The sequence below is a fragment of the Pristiophorus japonicus genome, chromosome 22 (assembly GCF_044704955.1).
Source record: "Pristiophorus japonicus isolate sPriJap1 chromosome 22, sPriJap1.hap1, whole genome shotgun sequence".
Taxonomy (NCBI): domain Eukaryota; kingdom Metazoa; phylum Chordata; class Chondrichthyes; family Pristiophoridae; genus Pristiophorus; species Pristiophorus japonicus.
Genome location: NC_091998.1, coordinates 67,770,632 through 67,787,389, shown reverse-complemented (window position 1 = coordinate 67,787,389; position 16,758 = coordinate 67,770,632). Strand labels below are relative to the sequence as shown.

General features: G+C 48.1%; 1 protein-coding gene across 2 annotated transcripts in view; it reads right to left on the bottom strand.

Moving 5' to 3' along the window:
* Positions 1–7,923, bottom strand: part of mthfd2 (methylenetetrahydrofolate dehydrogenase (NADP+ dependent) 2, methenyltetrahydrofolate cyclohydrolase) — a 48,363-nt gene extending 40,440 nt beyond the window's left edge. The window contains exon 1 of one of the 2 annotated variants that reach the window (XM_070866347.1): positions 7,710–7,923. In XM_070866347.1, the coding sequence (XP_070722448.1) occupies positions 7,710–7,908 (199 nt within the window). In that variant the 5' untranslated portion in view covers positions 7,909–7,923. The remainder of the gene's footprint in view (positions 1–7,709) is intronic. The other variant, XM_070866346.1, reaches the window with a different exon arrangement.
* Positions 7,924–16,758: the final 8,835 nt, after the last annotated feature.

Genomic DNA, 16,758 nt, shown 5'->3' with positions numbered 1-16,758 from the left:
GAGAATCCAAGTGGACTATGCGGGCCCATTTCTAGGCAAAATGTTCTTGGTTGTCGTGAACACTTACTCAAAATGGATTAAATGTGCAATGATGTCTGTAAGCACGTCCACTATTGAAAGCCTATGAGCCATGTTTGCCACGCGCGGCTTGCCTGATGTGACAATGGGCCGTGCTTCACCAGTGCTGAATTCAAGGAATTCATGATCCGCAACGGGATCAAACGCGTCACATCTGCTCCGTTCAAGCCCGCATCCAACGGCCAGGCAGAACGGGCAGTTCAGACCATCAAGCAAAGCTTGAAACGCGTGTCGGAAGGCTCCCTGCAGACCCGGCTGTCCTGAGTGCTACTCAGCTACTGCACCAGACCCAAGTCACTGGGGTTCCCCCAGCCGAGCTGCTCATGAAAAGGGCACTAAAAACAAGGCTCTCTCTTGTCCGCCCTGATCTCCATGATCACGTGGAGGGCAAACGGCATCAACAAAGTGTGTACCATGACCACTCAAATTTGTCAGGCGATATTGAGATCAATGATCCTGTGTTTGTGCTCAATTATGGACATGGTACCAAACGGCTCGCTGGCACGGTCACAGCCAAAGAGGGGAGTAGGGTGTTTCAGGTCAAATTGGCCAATGGACAAACGTACAGAAAACATTTGGACCAAATCAAATTGCGGTTCACCAACAGCTACGAGCAACCCGAAGGTGACCACACGCACCACACGCACCACACACACGACCTGCACTCTAGTCTTATTAAAGGAGCTAAGGTCACACACAGTAGTTAGCCTCACCATTTATTGAGAGTGTACCAGAAGGCATGCAGCTCAGGCTTTCTGTTAACTTAATGACGATCTTAAATTAGGATCCCCAAGCCGGAATTTTAGCCAAACATCTTGATATTGGTGTCATCTTAGAAACCTTGCATCAGCCTCCTAACCCCATTCACAGAATTAAGCAGAGGTCTAAGATTGATGAGCAACTAGCGAACCAAGCATTAAGCATGTATGGGGTCTTAGCTGGTGTATGCATTTGCTCCATGGGTTCTTTGCTTAAGCATTCATAGCAACACGTTGCTATTAAGAACTAGTTGGTTTATTAACAAAGGTTTAACAATCACACTACACATTACCAGTTCATCCACCAGGCTCACAACTGCGTACATCATCGTGGATGACCTAGACCCAACTGGCTGGGGTTTTATTGAGTCTTGTGAACATCACGTGACTGGCTAAGCCACTCACAATGCAACAGCTCTGTAAACCTGTGGTGCATCCTCATGGGTGCATGCATTACAGCCGGAGCAGTCCAAAATCCCACAGTCCTGCTCTTTACCCATGGCTCTATCTTTTGGTTTGATATTTATCCAATTTTTTCCCCCCATCTCCCAGAGAAGATGCACTAGGGTCTGCCTCAATCACTTCTTGTAACAAAACATTCCATGCTCCAGCAACTGTCAATATGAAGAAATTTCTCACAACAACTTGTATTTATATAGCCCCTTTAATGTAATGAAAGGTCCCAAGGCACTCACAGGAGTATTGAGATACAAAAATTTGACACTGAGCCACACAAGGAGAAATTAGGCCAGGTGACTTGGTCAAAGAAATAGGTTTTAAGGAGCATCTTGAAGGAGGAAAGAGAGAGAGAGAGAGGCGGAGAGGTTTGGGCAGGGAGTTCCAAAGCTTGGGGCCTAGGCAACAGAAGGCTCGGCCACTAATGGTGGAGTGATTATAATCAGGGATGGTCAAGAGGGCAGAATTAGAGGAGCGCAGACATCGCGGGGGGTTGTGGGGCTGGAGGAGATTATAGAGATAGGGAGGGGCGAGGCCATGGAGGGATTTGAAAATAAGCAAACTCTCTCCTCGTTCCCAAGTCGCTGAATCCCCAACCAGAGGCAATAGTTCTTCACTATTCACTGCCAAAACCCTTCAGGATATAAAAATCACCTCCTGGCTTTCTCCACTCGAATGGAAATATTGCGAACAGCTCAGGCCCTATCCTTATAACTCCAGTTTGCCAGCCCATCCCAAGGTCAGCCAATGCTATATACGTCAGAGTAATACAAGATCCCAGAGTGAAAGGAACAGAAATCTTGGTGGGATGATGGGTCTGCAGGGCTCGAGGAGGTTAGAGAGATCGAGAGGAGCACTGGGAACCAGGAGCCAAAGGAAGGTTAGCTAAAACAGAAGCAATGGGTGAGCGGGACAGGATATGGGTCCGCAAGGTATAGTCCTATTTAATAAGAGATTGGAAAAGCGAGGGACAGTAATATGTTTGACAATTAAAAACATTGTTTCCAAACATACATCTTAAGACTACATCGAGAACAGTACACGCAGTCCTATGCCAAGAAACATACGTGTACAAAAACTCCGTGAATCATGCCCAGCCCATTCACAGTAAGCTCACCTTTAAAGGATAGCTAAAGTCCCATGGCACTATTTCGAAGAATAGCAGGGGAGTTATCCCCGGTCTCCTGGCCAATTATTTGTGCCTCAATCAACATTAAAAAAACCCTGATTATCTGGTCATTATCACATTGCTGTTTGTGGGAGCTTGCTGTGCGCAAATTGGCTGCGTGTTTCTCACATTACAACAGTGACTACACACTTTGAAAAGTGCTTCATTGGCTGTGAGGCGCTTTGGGACGACGAAGTGGTGAAAGGTGCTATATAAATGCAAGTCTTTCTTTTTTCTTTCCAACCGAGTTTAACTTTATAAGTCTCTTTTATACTATTAAACAAATCATGCATTGTCCGATTTCTTGCTGGGTTTAACCTTGTTAGCCATTTTATGACCCAAACAGATAGCTGAACACATACAACCTTGAGGCATATCCTATTCCATTGTCTAAAGTTCCATCCTTCACCAATGCCATTGTAATGGAGATTAGCAAGCCTACAGTTTAAGTCAGTTCGGCCTACTTATGTGGTTTAAATATAATTGCTACATTACCTGTATCTCCCCTGCCTTCCACCCTATTACAGGCCTTCCCTTTTGTTCGGTCCTCCCCTCCTCCTTTCCCCAGCTCTGCACTGGCTTAAAACCTGTTACATCTCTAACTTTTTTCAGCTCTGAAAAGTCATCGGCCCGAAACGTTAACTCTGTTTCTCACTCCCACGATGCTGCCTGACCCACGGAGTGTTTCCAGCATCCGCACTATTTAGCTTTTGTATTAGCTGTTCTGTCTTCATTCTGTATTAAACACAATGTCAAAACATTATCTATAACCTTACAGGCCACATTGGGGTATTGGTGAAGCCACACCTGGAATACTGTGTAGAGTTTTGGTTTCCATATTTACGAAAGGATATACTTGCTTTGGAGGCAGTACAGAGAAGGTTCACTCTGTTGATTCCGAGGATGAGGGGGTTGACTTATGAGGAAAGGCTGAGTAGGTTGGGCCTCTACTCATTGAAATTCAGAAGAATGAGAGGTGATCTTATCAAAACGTATAAGATTATGAGGGGGCTCAACGAGGTGGATGCAGAGGATGTTTCCACTGATGGGGGAAGACTATTAACTAGAGGGCACAATCTTAGAATAAGGGGCCGCCCATTTAAAACTGAGATAAGGAGGAATTTCCTCTGAGGGTTGTGAATCTGTGGAATTCACTGCCTCAGAGAGCTGTAGAAGCTGGGACATTGAATAAATTTAAGACAGAGATACACAGTTTCTTAAACGATAAGGGATAAGGGGTTATGGGGAGCGAACAGGGAAGTGGACCAGAGTCCATGATCAGATCAGCCATAATCGTATTAATGGCGGAGCAGGCTCGAGGGGCCGAATGGCCTACTCCTGCTCCTATTTCTTATGTTCTCAGCTTGGGGTTGAACAGCACAGCCAGACATCAAGCTGCCTGGCTCAGCCTGAGGCAGTGAAGGCGTTGGTAATGAGGGATCAGAGTTTGTGGTTATAGCCTAAACTTAACATTTATCTGGAGGAAATTGGGGTTCATCCATGACTGGATGTGGGATTGCTTGTCTGACCACGACAACAGATGTTAAATGAGCAGCCAGTTAATGGAGTACTTGCTCCCAGCAGCACAGAGAATCACACTGACCATCACTCCCTTCCACATAATTGAATTCCCTTAATTTAATGCAGTTCAGTAACCAAGGGATGCCCAACTCAACGAAACACAGGAGCTGCTGCATTGATAATTTCCCAAAGCAACAACACAATGTAATACCTGGTGTGATTTTCGGTCTATAGTACATTAGCTCAAGGGCAGGGCTGTGGAGCTGCAAATGGCCCCAGCAAGCCAGGTCGGCTTGGATTCCTGCTCCTGATCGCTATCCAATGACCCTATTGGAAAGTGCTTGTATGGACATGGTGCGAGAAACATGTCAAACTTGGCCTTGATGCTCATACCCGGTGTCCAATGATCACAGACACTCACTCGCCAGGCTCCTGCACCAACAGCCACCTCTGGCAAAGGGACTCAAGGCCTGCCAGACCCCGTAAAGGATTGGGGGGGTGGGGGAAGAAATATCCCTGTGGCTGAATGGTTTGATGGGAATGAGAACATTACTCAGTAAACCATAACATTGGGAAATACAGCAACTTTCCAAAAAAGCATAGCATCTAAGTTTGTGCCTTGTATCATGAATTGAAGTTTTTCAGGAAGCTCAAGGAGGAGCTAGAACAGGAAAAGTCCAGCGAAGACAAACAGACACTGCAACACATCAATGCACGTCAACTAATCAGAACAGAGACACTTTACAAAACTTGCGTGGTATTGTGCTCGCACTAAAAGGAGATTCACCGCTCCATTTATTTCAAATAATCGCTCTGAAGAATTAACCTGCAGCTTGCTGATCGCCAATGACAAATGAGTGCTGCCCTCTGTTTAGATGGAGTGGATAGGGCCGATATTCTCTGTGGAGTTTATCTCATTGAAACATATAATGCAGGGTCGATGCAGGGAGGATGTTTCCTCTGGCTAGAACCAGGGGTCACAGTTTCAGAATAAGGGCTCAGCCATTTAGGACTGAGATGAGGAGGAATTTCTTCACTCAGAGGGTGGTGAATCTTTGGAATTCTCTGCCCCAGAGGACTGGATCATTGAATATGTTCAAAAGCTGAGATAAATAGATACTTGGACTCTAGGGGAATCAAGGGATATGGGGATTTGGTGTGAAAGTGGAGTTGAGGTCGAAGATCAGCCATGATCTCATTAAATGGCGGAGCAGGCTCGAGGGGCCGAATGGCCAAATCCTAAATGGCCCAACACGGTGGGATATGGAACACCTCCAACCCAAATATGCCCCCATGTAGTTATCAGCACTCATTGTTCAAACACAATAGCCCCAAAGGTACCATTGCTCCTAGTAAAGGGACACGGTCACATCAAACACAGTGCTGGGCATGTTGTAACGAGTGTTTAATATATACACAAATTGTAGCAAGGAAGCTCGACACAAACTCCCAATTTACTTTTGGCACTCTACATATTAATTGCGATTGAATGGAAGGAGCGGGAACCAGATAGCCAAAGTTAGCCACAAACACCAATTGTTAAACAATTCCCATTTGTGCATGAAGCGCACGCAGGTGGTGAAAGGGTCAAAAATGTTCATTTATTGTCCAAAAGTGACTGCAGCATTGATGGCAGGTTTCTGACTACCAAACACATCAGCAACTAAACACGCTTCTCTATACATTTCAGCACACGGTACTTGGATTCAACCATCAACTGCACTTAAATAGATCTCCTTGGCAGTATAACTAGTGACTCCTGGCAACTGAGGAGACGGAGAGACAGTAACTGTCCAGTCTCCTGATTTAGTAAGGACAGCTGCTAGTTGGAGGTGTGTCTAAAGAATCCCATGGACTTAAAAAGAATGGCAATTGGAGCTAGTTAAATAAGGAACTGCAAATCTCGAATTGCTCTCGTGTGGAATCAGTTTTCAAGACAGACTTTTGTTAAAAGAACGGAAATGCAATCATATGGCACTGACTAATGCAATTATTTGCTGCATACTTAGCTTTTCATTCAGTACCATACAGCAGCCATGAAACAGCCTCTTGTTCAGCAGTGTGCTTTCAAATACAAAAAACCCCACCCCCAGGCTGACAATGTTGGGACCATTCTGCCAGAGAATGGGAGCATTGAGAGAGGAAATGGACAGATAAATACTGGGGTCTACAACAAATCCCGCAAGCCACCGTCTGACCCTCTAAACCCGGACTCCAACCGGTCAGAATATCAGATCCGTCTCTAAATTTAGACTCACTTTGCTGCATTTCAACGCGTTTGGGACGCGAGGTTTCATCAGAAAGAGACAGGGGACACATTTGGAGAGAGAGGAGCCCGAATGGTGGGAAATTCGTGGGTTCACTGCACGGAGCAGAAAGCCGTCTAATGAACAATGCTCCAAGATTGTGCATTTTATTTCATGGCATTGTTAACTTTTAAACCCCCACTCCCGGCCCAAAAACCCCCACCCTGCAGATTGTCTGCAGTTCCTGCAAATTATATCGCAATATTTAAAGTCGTCAACTTCCAGCCTCTCCACAACCTAAAAATAGCTGGAAGCAGCGAGGGGGGGAATCTGCAATCGGAAGTGTTTTATTCCCCAATACACTGACTGGTGACTGCACACAAGGAGCTCTCGTGTAAGCCGCAGCACATATTTCATCATCCAGCGGCCCCGGCCCGTCCTCCCCCCAACCCGGCTCAGACACAGGGGCCCCCCGCTCCCTCCCTCACCCCCCCAACCCAGGACACAGGGGGCCCCCCCCAACCCGGGACACAGGGGGCTCCCTCCCTCACCCCCCAACCCCGGGACACAGGGGACCCCCCCAACCCCGGGACACAGGGGACCCCCCCAACCCCGGGACACAGGGGGCCCCTCCCTCACCCCCCAACCCAGGACACAGGGGGCCCCTCCCTCACCCCCCAACCCCGGGACACAGGGGGCTCCCTCCCTCACCCGGCTCAGACACAGGGGCTCCCCCCAACCCCGGGACACAGGGGGCTCCCTCCCTCACCCGGCTCAGACACAGGGGCTCCCCCCAACCCGGGATACAGGGGGCCCCCTCCCTCACCCCCCAACCCGGGACACAGGGGGCTCCCTCCCCCCCCCAACCCCGGGACACAGGGGACCCCCGCTCCCTCCCTCCCCCCCCAACCCAGGACACAGGGGGCCCCTCCCTCACCCCCCAACCCGGGATACAGGGGGCCCCTCCCTCACCCCCCAACCCCGGGACACAGGGGACCCCCCCAACCCCGGGACACAGGGGGCCCCCTCCCTCACCCCCCTAACCCGGCTCAGACACAGGGCCCCCCCCCCCAACCCGGGACACAGGGGGCTCCCTCCCTCACCCCCCAACCCGGGACACAGGGGGCCCCTCCCTCACCCCCCAACCCCGGGATACAGGGGGCCCCTCCCTCCCTCCCTCCCTCACCCCCCAACCCGGGACACAGGGCAGTCCCCCCTCCCCCGGCAGCACATATTTCATCATCCAGCGGCCCCGGCCCCGGCCCGTCCTCCCCCCAACCCCCGGCTCACAGACACAGGACACACCGGGGGCAGCCCGGGCAATGGAGGCGAGAGGGTGTAGACACTGGGGGGGGGGGGGGGTCACACACAGATAGAGGACGGCCACCTCCCCCCCCCCAGTCTCCCTCTCCAGTCTCCCCCCCCCCCCCCCCAGTCTCCCTCTCCCCCCCAGTCTCCCTCCCCCCGGTGCCCATGGCCTACCTCGGGGCGCTGGTGTGCAGGTTGCGGGGCTGGCCAGCCCTGAGCAGCAGGGTGCGGAGCGGGCCGCTGTGGGCCATTGCGGAGGGCGGTAGTGGCCGGCTCCCTCAGGGTGCGCTGCCGCCGCCGCCTGCCTTTTAACGTCTCTTTGACGTCCGCATGAAGGAGGGGTGGGGGCGCGGCTTGTTGCCTGCAATCCCATTGGCCGGCGGCGGGACGCGTAGCGAGCGAGCGCACCGATTGGCCGAGCGCTTGTCACTCATCAGTTTCCAGTTGGGTTGCCGCGCAACCAACAGACGTCACCAGTTTGTCCATTTGCGAACCTCGGTGAGGGCGGGAGAGTGACGCTAAGTCTCATTGCTTGCTGAATGTTCCTGCCCCAGCCTGCACCCAGCACCGCCAGCTGGCTCATCCTTCCCACACCCATTACCCAACAAAAGCCGAGCTCCACTGCAAGCATTGCTTGCTAAAGGATGGCTCCTGCAGCCAGTGACTCAGTGGGTGGCACCCTCGCCTCTGGGTCAGAAGGTTGTGGGTTCAAGTCCCACTCCAGGGACCTGAACACATGAATCCAGGCTGACACTCCCAGTGCAGTGCTGGGGGAGTGCTGCACTGTCGGAGGTGCCGTCTTTCAGATGCGATGTTAAACCGAGGCCCCCTCTCAGGTGGACGCAAGACATCCCACGGCACTATTTTGAAGAGCAGGGGAGTTATCCCCAGTGTCCTGGGGCCAATATTTATCTCTCAATCAACATCACATAAACAAAGATTATCTGGTCATTATCACATTGCTGTGTGTGGGAGCTTGCTGTGCGCAAATTGGCTGCTGTGTTTCCCACATTACAACAGTGACTACACTCCAAAAGTACTTCATTGGCTGTAAAGCGCTTTGGGACGACCGGTGGCCCCGAGAGGTGCGATTCTTGATTTGTTTTGCTGTACGCATGACTACAGAAATGAGGATTGTACCAATAATCACTGTGTCATAGATACACTATATATCGCAAACCACATCCCTGCCAAAGAGCAGCCCTTGCCCACATGCAGCCTCCAGGTTACAATAGGAGAGTACTATACTAACTGAACATTAACGGCCACAATGGATCAGCAGGTGGTCCAGCAGCTGAGCCACAGACAGCAGGAAGTTATAACAGAAAATGTCGGAACTCAGATAAAGCAGCATCTGTGTCGAGGAAGATAGGGTGACTGTTTCAGGTCAATGACCTTTCGTCACTAAGAAGTTCCAAATGTTGATTCTTGGATCGAGGAGGGCACAGGGCTGGCTTCAACATCAACACACTCAGCTAGGCAAAATCAACAACTCCCTGAAAATTCTAGGCAGAGACCTGCTGAAGGTGATATGTGAAGGTGGGGGGTTTGGGCTGCAAGAACGAGCTTAGCTTCCGCTTTGTTGCCCTCTAGGGCTATCAGTATATATCCCAGCTAGAGAGTAGAAAAAACACAATTGGTTATCTTTCTCTAAAGCACATAGAGGGGTTGCTAACTTTGCTAATGTCTCCAGTGTGCCAGCGCAGCCTTCGGTCGCCGGAGGAAGAGCGTGTTTGAAGGCCAGCTCCTCAAATCTGGCATCAAGCTTATGGTCTACAGGGCAGTAGTGTTACCCGCCCTCTAGTATGGCTCAGAGACGGGGGCCATTTCCAATAGACATCTCAGAGCTCTGGAGAAGTACTACCAGCGCTGCCTCCGCAAGATCCTGCAAATCCCCTGGGAGGACAGACGCACCGACGTCAGTGTTCTCGACCAGGTCAACATAGAAAATAGGTGCAGGAGTAGGCCATTCGGCCCTTCGAGCCTGCACCACCATTCAATGAGTTCATGGCTGAACATGCAACTTCAGTACCCCATTCCTGCTTTCTCGCCATACCCCTTGATCCCCCGAGTAGTAAGGACTACATCTAACTCCTTTTTGAATATATTTAGTGAATTGGCCTCAACAACTTTCTGTGGTAGAGAATTCCACAGGTTCACCACTCTCTGGGTGAAGAAGTTTCTCCTCATCTCGGTCCTAAATGGCTTACCCCTTATCCTTAGACTGTGACCCCTGGTTCTGGACTTCCCCAACATTAGGAACATTCTTCCTGCATCTAACCTGTCTAAACCCGTCAGAATTTTAAACGTTTCTATGAGATCCCCTCATTCTTCTGAACTCCAGTGAATACAAGGCCAGTTGATCCAGTCTTTTTTGATATGTCAGTCCCGCCATCCCGGGAATCAGTCTGGTGAATCTTCGCTGCACTCCCTCAATAGCAAGAATGTCCTTCCTCATGTTAGGAACATCCCCAGCATCGAAGCACTGACCACACTTGACCAGCTCTGTTGGGCGGGCCACATTGTTCACATGTCTGACACAAGACTCCAAAAGCAAGTGCTCTACTCGGAACTCCTACATGGCAAGTGAGTCCCAGGTGGGCAGAGGAAACATTTCAAGGACACCCTCAAAGCCTTCTTGATAAAATGCAACAACCCCACCAACACCTGGGAATCCCCGGCCAAAGAGTGCCCTAAATGGAGGAAGAGCATCCGGGAGGGCATTGAGCACCTTGAGTCTCATCGCCGATAGCATACAGAAATCAATTTCAGGCAGCGGAAGGAGCGTGCGGCAAACCAGTCCCACCCACCCTTTCCTTCAACCACTGTCTGTCCCACCTTTGACAGAGACTGTAATTCCCGTATTGGACTGGAGAACTCACTTTTCGAGTGAAGCAAGTCTTCCTTGATTTCAAGCGACTGCCTATGATGATGATGAATCGCACAGCCAAGTGTAGATTTGGTGTTTTCAGTCGAGGACATATTCTCAGCAGTTGGGTTTGAAACTAGGTTTTAATTTGCCCTTCCTCCATGAAAAGTAAATTTTCTTCCAAGTTTATTCCGCCCCCAGTCTAGTTTGAGCCAGAATCCCTATGCAAGTAAGCAGGTCATCTGTTCCTAACCTCTGTGCAGCTGAAGGCATTAAACTGACCGCTGCAATGTCACCAGAATTTAATCTGACATAGGGGAACTGAGGAATGTAAAGAAATTGTTAAAGACATACGGCTATAATTTGATCAAAAACTGCCACCATCGCTTTACTGCCCAAAAAATTTTATGATTCTGCTATTAAAAAGGCAGAAAATTCATTAAAAAATGGGGGGGGGGGGAAAAATTGGCATTGTACGTGGATTCTCGGCGGAAAACACGATCCTCGTCAACTTTAATCCAAGGCCGTTACGAGTTGGGCCGAGGGAGGGGAAGAACATAAAATATATTTTTCAAAAAAACAAATAATAAAAAATTTTTAAAAATCGCACAACATTCACAAGACCCTTTTCCAGTAAGTCGCTCCAAAAGAATTTAAAAATAAACTTTAACTGACCTTTTTTTGTGGAGTTTCATACCGACTGCCGTTCATAGGGCTGCTCTGACAGGGTTATCCTCACCGGTTCCCCCCCGCCCCATCTACGGGTCACTGCTGCCACCAAACTCAGGCGGAAGCAGATTTCCGAGTGTTGCTCGCCGGCTGTCCGCTCCGCAGTTTGACGAATTTCCCACCGGGTGGTTTTCCACCCAAAACAAAGAAATACCACCGAAAAACACGGCTGATGAAATCCCAGCCCATAGTACTGGAGAAATCACTGATTAAAGCCAACAAATCCCCTGGACCCGATGGCCTTCACCCTAGAGTGCTAAAAATTCCCCAGATTCTATAATGGTGCCAGTGGATTGGAAGGTAGCAAATGTAAGTCCGCTATTCAAGAAAGGAGGGAGGGGAGAGAAATCAGAACTACAGGCCAGTTAGCCTGACATGTCATCAGAAAAATGCGAGAATCAATTATTAAGGAAGTGGAAACTGGGCACTTTTTGGCAGAATCAACATGGTTTTATGAATGGGAAATTGTGTTTGACAAATCTATTAGTTTTTGAGGATCTAACTAGCTGGGTAGCTAACAGGGAACCAGCGCATGGAGTATATTTGGATTTTCAAAACAACAACTTGTATTTATATAGCGCCTTTAACATAGTAAAATGTCCCAAGGTGCTTCACAGAAGTATTATGTCAAAAAAAGTTGACAAGCTACTTGAGAAAAGCTTGGTCAAAGAGCTAGGTTTTAAGGAGCGTCTTAGAGGAGGAAAGAGGTAGAGAGGCTGAGAGGTTTAACCAGGAAATTAGAACTTGGGGCCTAGGCAACAGAAGGCACGACTACCAATGGTGGATTGATTACAACCAGGGATGCTCAGGAGGGCAGAATTAGAGGAGCGTAGACATCGCGGGGGGTTGTGGGGCTGTAGGAGGTTACAGAGATAGGGAGGGGCGAGGGCCATGGAGGGATCTGTAAACAAGGATGAGAATTTTGAAATCAAGGGGTTGCTTAACCGGGAGCCAATGTAGGTCAGCGAGCACAGGGATTATTGGTAAACAGGACTTGGTGTGAGTTAGGACATGGGCAGCTGAGTTTTGGATGACCTCAAGTTTAGGTAACTAGAGGTAACAAAGGCATGGATGAGGGTTTCAGCAGCGGATGAGCTTAGGCAAGGGCGGAGATGGGCGATGCTACGGAAGTGGAAATAGATGGTCCTAATTATGCCCCGGATTGTGGTCGGAAGTCAAGTGTCAAAGGCTGCAGACAAGTCAAGAAAGACTAGGAGGGAGAGTTTACCTTTGTCACAATCACAAAGGATGTCCTTTGTGACTTTGATGAGGGCTGCTTCGGTACTGTGACAGGGGCGTAAACCTGATTGGAGGGATTCAAACATGGAGTTGGGGGAAAGATGGGCAGATCTTGGAGGCAACAATATGTTAAAGAACTTGAGAGAAAAGGGAGGTTGGAGATAAGGCGGTAGATTTCCAAGGAAAAGGTATTCAATAAGGTGCCACATGAAAAGTTGTTACACAAGCCAAGTGATCAGAGGTTTGGAGGAAATATGGATAAAGGATTGGTTAAAGGGCAGAAAACAAAGTAGGAATAAACGGGTCATGTTCAGGTTGGCAAGCTGTTACTAGTGGGATGCCGCAAGGATCAGTGCAGAAGCCCCAGCTATCTACAATCTATATTAATGACTTAGTTGAAGGGACCGAGCGTAATGTATCCAAGTTTGCTGACAATATAAAGCTGGGTAGGAAAGTAAACTGTGAGAAGGACACAGAGTTGACAAAGGAATATAGACAGGTTAGGTGAGTGAGCAAGGTGGCAGGTGGAGTATAATGTAAGGTTATTTGCTTTGTTAGGAAGAATAGAAAAACAGGATTTTTTTAAATGGCGAGAAACAATTAAATGTTGGTGGTCAGAGATATTTCGGTGTCCTTGTACACAAAACACAAAGTTAGCATGCAAGTACAGCAAGCAATTAGGAAGGCAAATGATATGTTGGCCTTTATTGCAAGTTTGCTGGCGTGAAGTCTTGCTGCATTTGTACAGGGCTTTGATATATTACGCTCGATCCCGTCACCCAAGTCATTAATATAGATTGTAAATAGCGGGAGCCCCAGCACTGGTCCCTGCGGCATCCCACAGGGCTTTGATTGGACAACATCTGGAGTACTATGTTCAGTTTTGGTCTCTATCCGAAAAAGGGGCAGTTAAGTGTCTGGAGTGTCCCCCAGATCGGGGGGGCACTTGATCTAATGTTTATTTTGTTCTCTCCCCCCCCCCCCCCAAAAAGAGTGGTCTCCGTATCCGAGGAAGGGTATACATGCCTTAGAGAGGGTGCAATGAGAGTTCAGTCGATTGATTTCTGGGATGAGATGGTTGTCCTAAGCTGAGAGATTGAATAGACTAGGCCTATACAGTCAGGAGTTTAGAAGATTGATAGGAGATCTTATTGGAAGTTAAGGTCTGAGAGAGCTCGACAGGGTAGATACTGATTGGCTGTTTCCCCAACTGGAGGGTCTAGAATTAGGGGCCATAGTCTCAGACTAGGTTGTCAGCCATTTAAGATTGAGATGAGAATTTTTTTACTAAAGAGTGCAAATCATTGTAATTCTTGACCCCAGAGGACTGTGGTTGCTCAGTTGTTGAGTAGTCAAGAGTGAGACTGATTTTTGGATTCTAAGGGAATCAAGGGATATGGGGGGGGGGGGGGAAATCAGGTCAGAAAGCCATCTTCTTAGGCCGTCCCTCGAATCGAAGATAACTTGCTTCCACACCAAAAAGCGATGAGTTCAATGAGTTCACAGGTGTTTCAATGAAGGATCTGATATTCTAGGTCTCAAACTGCATCTTGGAAGGGTGGAAGATGCCTGTGCGTGGAGTTTAAAAAAAAAATGTGGTGGCCCACGGGCTGGACAGAGCTAGGTCTTGGTCTAGTGGCAAGGGTTAACCAAGACGACTGGAGACCAGCTCTGCTACACGGGCCTAGTGCGCACACATATCAGTGTGGGCTGGCCCGTGCTGCCCCATGGCCCTCACCTCTCCTGGGCCCCGATCACAACGCTCTGCAATCTTTCACCGCTACTGCCCACGCTCCAATCCCCAACCTGGATTATGGTGACGTCCAGTCCAGTAGCCCTCTTCACAACGGTCGCCCTTCGGACTGGCTCACGCTGTATCCTGTAGTGGTATGCCGCCACGCCACTCCTTTTATGGCCCTGACCTGCTGGAAAGTGGAGTCGAGGTCTAAGATCGGCCAGGAGCTTGTTGAATGACGGAACAGGTCTACTCCTGCTCCTATTTATTGTGTCCCATGTTGCTTATGAAATTTAGGAATGCAATGGTCAGGGGGACAGGCAGGCATCTCCATGTTCCCCCCCCCAAGTCACACACCATCCAGATTTGGAAGCATTTATCCTTCATCATATGCCGTTCCTTCATCACTGGGTCAAATTCCTGGAACTCCCTCCCCAACAGCAGTGCAACAGTTCAAGAAGGTGGCTCACCACCATCTTCTCAAGGGCAATAAATGCTAGCCTTACCAGCAACGCCCACAATCCAAGAATGAATAAAAAAAAACATGAGGTACTTAAAAAGGTCGTCAGTATTCAAAGTAGAAGTCACCTGATCCAGCTAGGACACATCCTAGGCTAGTGAGGGAAGCAAGGGTTAAAACAGAAGCGGCTCTGACCACAATCTTCCAGAGATGGGGTTGTTCCCAGAGGACAGCAAATATTACACCCTTCAAAAAAAAGGAAAATAATCCTGGCAATTACAGGCCAGTCAGCCTACCATTAGTGGTAAGGAAACCTTGAGATAATAATCTGGGGCAAAATTAGCATATGGAAAATTATGGCTGATTAAAATGAAGTCTGCACAGATGTTAGCAAAAGCAAAATACTGCCGATGCTGGAAACTCAAAATAAAGAGAAAATACTGGAAATATGCAGGTGAGGTCAGGCAGCATTTGTGGAGAGGGAAATTGAGTTAATGTTTCAGGTCAATGACCTTTAATTTTGTTGCAACTAGTGTTTGATAACTTGACTGAGCTCCTTGACAAAGTGACTTTCAAAATAGCATTTGACACGGTATTATATAATACTCATAAGCAAAAGTAAAGCCCATAGAATCAAAGGGACAACGTGGATATTAAAGCAGTGTGTAGTGGTGAATCATTTATCACCCAGGGTTAGCATTATGACCACTGCTTTTTAAACTGATTTGCACTAGCTTTTTGAGCGTCCTTCTGCACCTCCAGCCTCCCACACATGCGCAGACTCCTTGAACCCAAAAGTAGGGCCTGTATTGTGAGCTGTGGTGCTTTTCGAGCTGTACTGCTGCCGTTCCGACAGCATTGTTCTATCCTGAGCCCACCGACCATGGTGCTTTGCTGGTCCGAACCTGGAGTTCCTGACCACAGTGGGACAGAGATTGAGACTGGGGAGTGAGAATGGAGAGATTGGGAGAAAAAAGGGAACTCAGATCACAATTTCTCAGCAAGCTCAGTGCATGTGACAAGGGACATCATTGGAATAGATAAAATCCAGAAGTTACAACACTGTCACTATTCAATTCATACCCAATAAACTGGTTTACAATCTGTGACCCACACTCAATGCCCCATCTATGGTGCAGCAGGGGGTTAAGGTCAGGACCTTGGGCTAGTATGCAAGAACAGGTGGGGGGGGGGGGGAAGAGAAGCTCTCATATCTGGAGTTGACAATCAAAATGGCTCAAATTACACTTTGCAAAGTCTTTGAGAACTTGGGCTGAGCAGTTTTAATTACACATTGCAGAGAAACCTCTATCTCATCCTCCAAAAGGGACCAATTAAGTCATGTGATCATGGAAACCCAGCACATTGTTCTAGTGCAAATAGCGACATCTATATATTCCTGACCTGGACAGACAGATGCCACTATGAACATTGAGGATTGCAAGACTATTAGAGGCAACAGGCTTGCAAAATTTAACCAAAGTGATATATTTTAACCAAAGGCAATATAACCCAAATGTTACAATTTTAAAAATGGTGCAGGAAGACAGACCCCAGGTGGGGTATTTGATAGGGACATCGGTGCTGGAAATTGAGAAGGCGATGAATAGGCTCCAAAAGACCAGTTGGGTGCTTTTTGTTTGATGCATTAATCCAGTAAAACTCAAGCTGCATCAGGTTTGGAGTGAGCCAATGCCCACTAGAGAATTTAAGGGAAATATTTGTGTTCTTAGAAGTCTCTGCAGTCTTGCCAATCATGGCAGGAAATGACAGGGACAGGCTCCCTTTTAGAGTTTCGCCCTGGTTTAAAAAGTACCCACTGTAAGATTTGATGACCCATATATACCACTGTCCTCATCTGTGCTTCACATTAGTAATGATGATGCTTCAAGTTATGAGAGTAGGATTACTTCTCCGAAGCCAAGGATAAATAAGTACCCGGGATTCCCGGAATTTGGAAGGCATCCATATTGCACTCAGGTTACACTAAAATGTTCTGAAGCAATCATTATCTTTACCATAGTAGTAGAGAAGTGTATGCTGGAGAAGTCAAGCACATATTCTCCAAGGTACCAGTTTACAATAAATATACTGTTGCGGATTATCACACATTATTATCCACATTTTGGCACTCAAGCTAATTGTCAAGTCATATTGTTAGAAGCAAATTGTATGCTGGTTTTTAAATTTT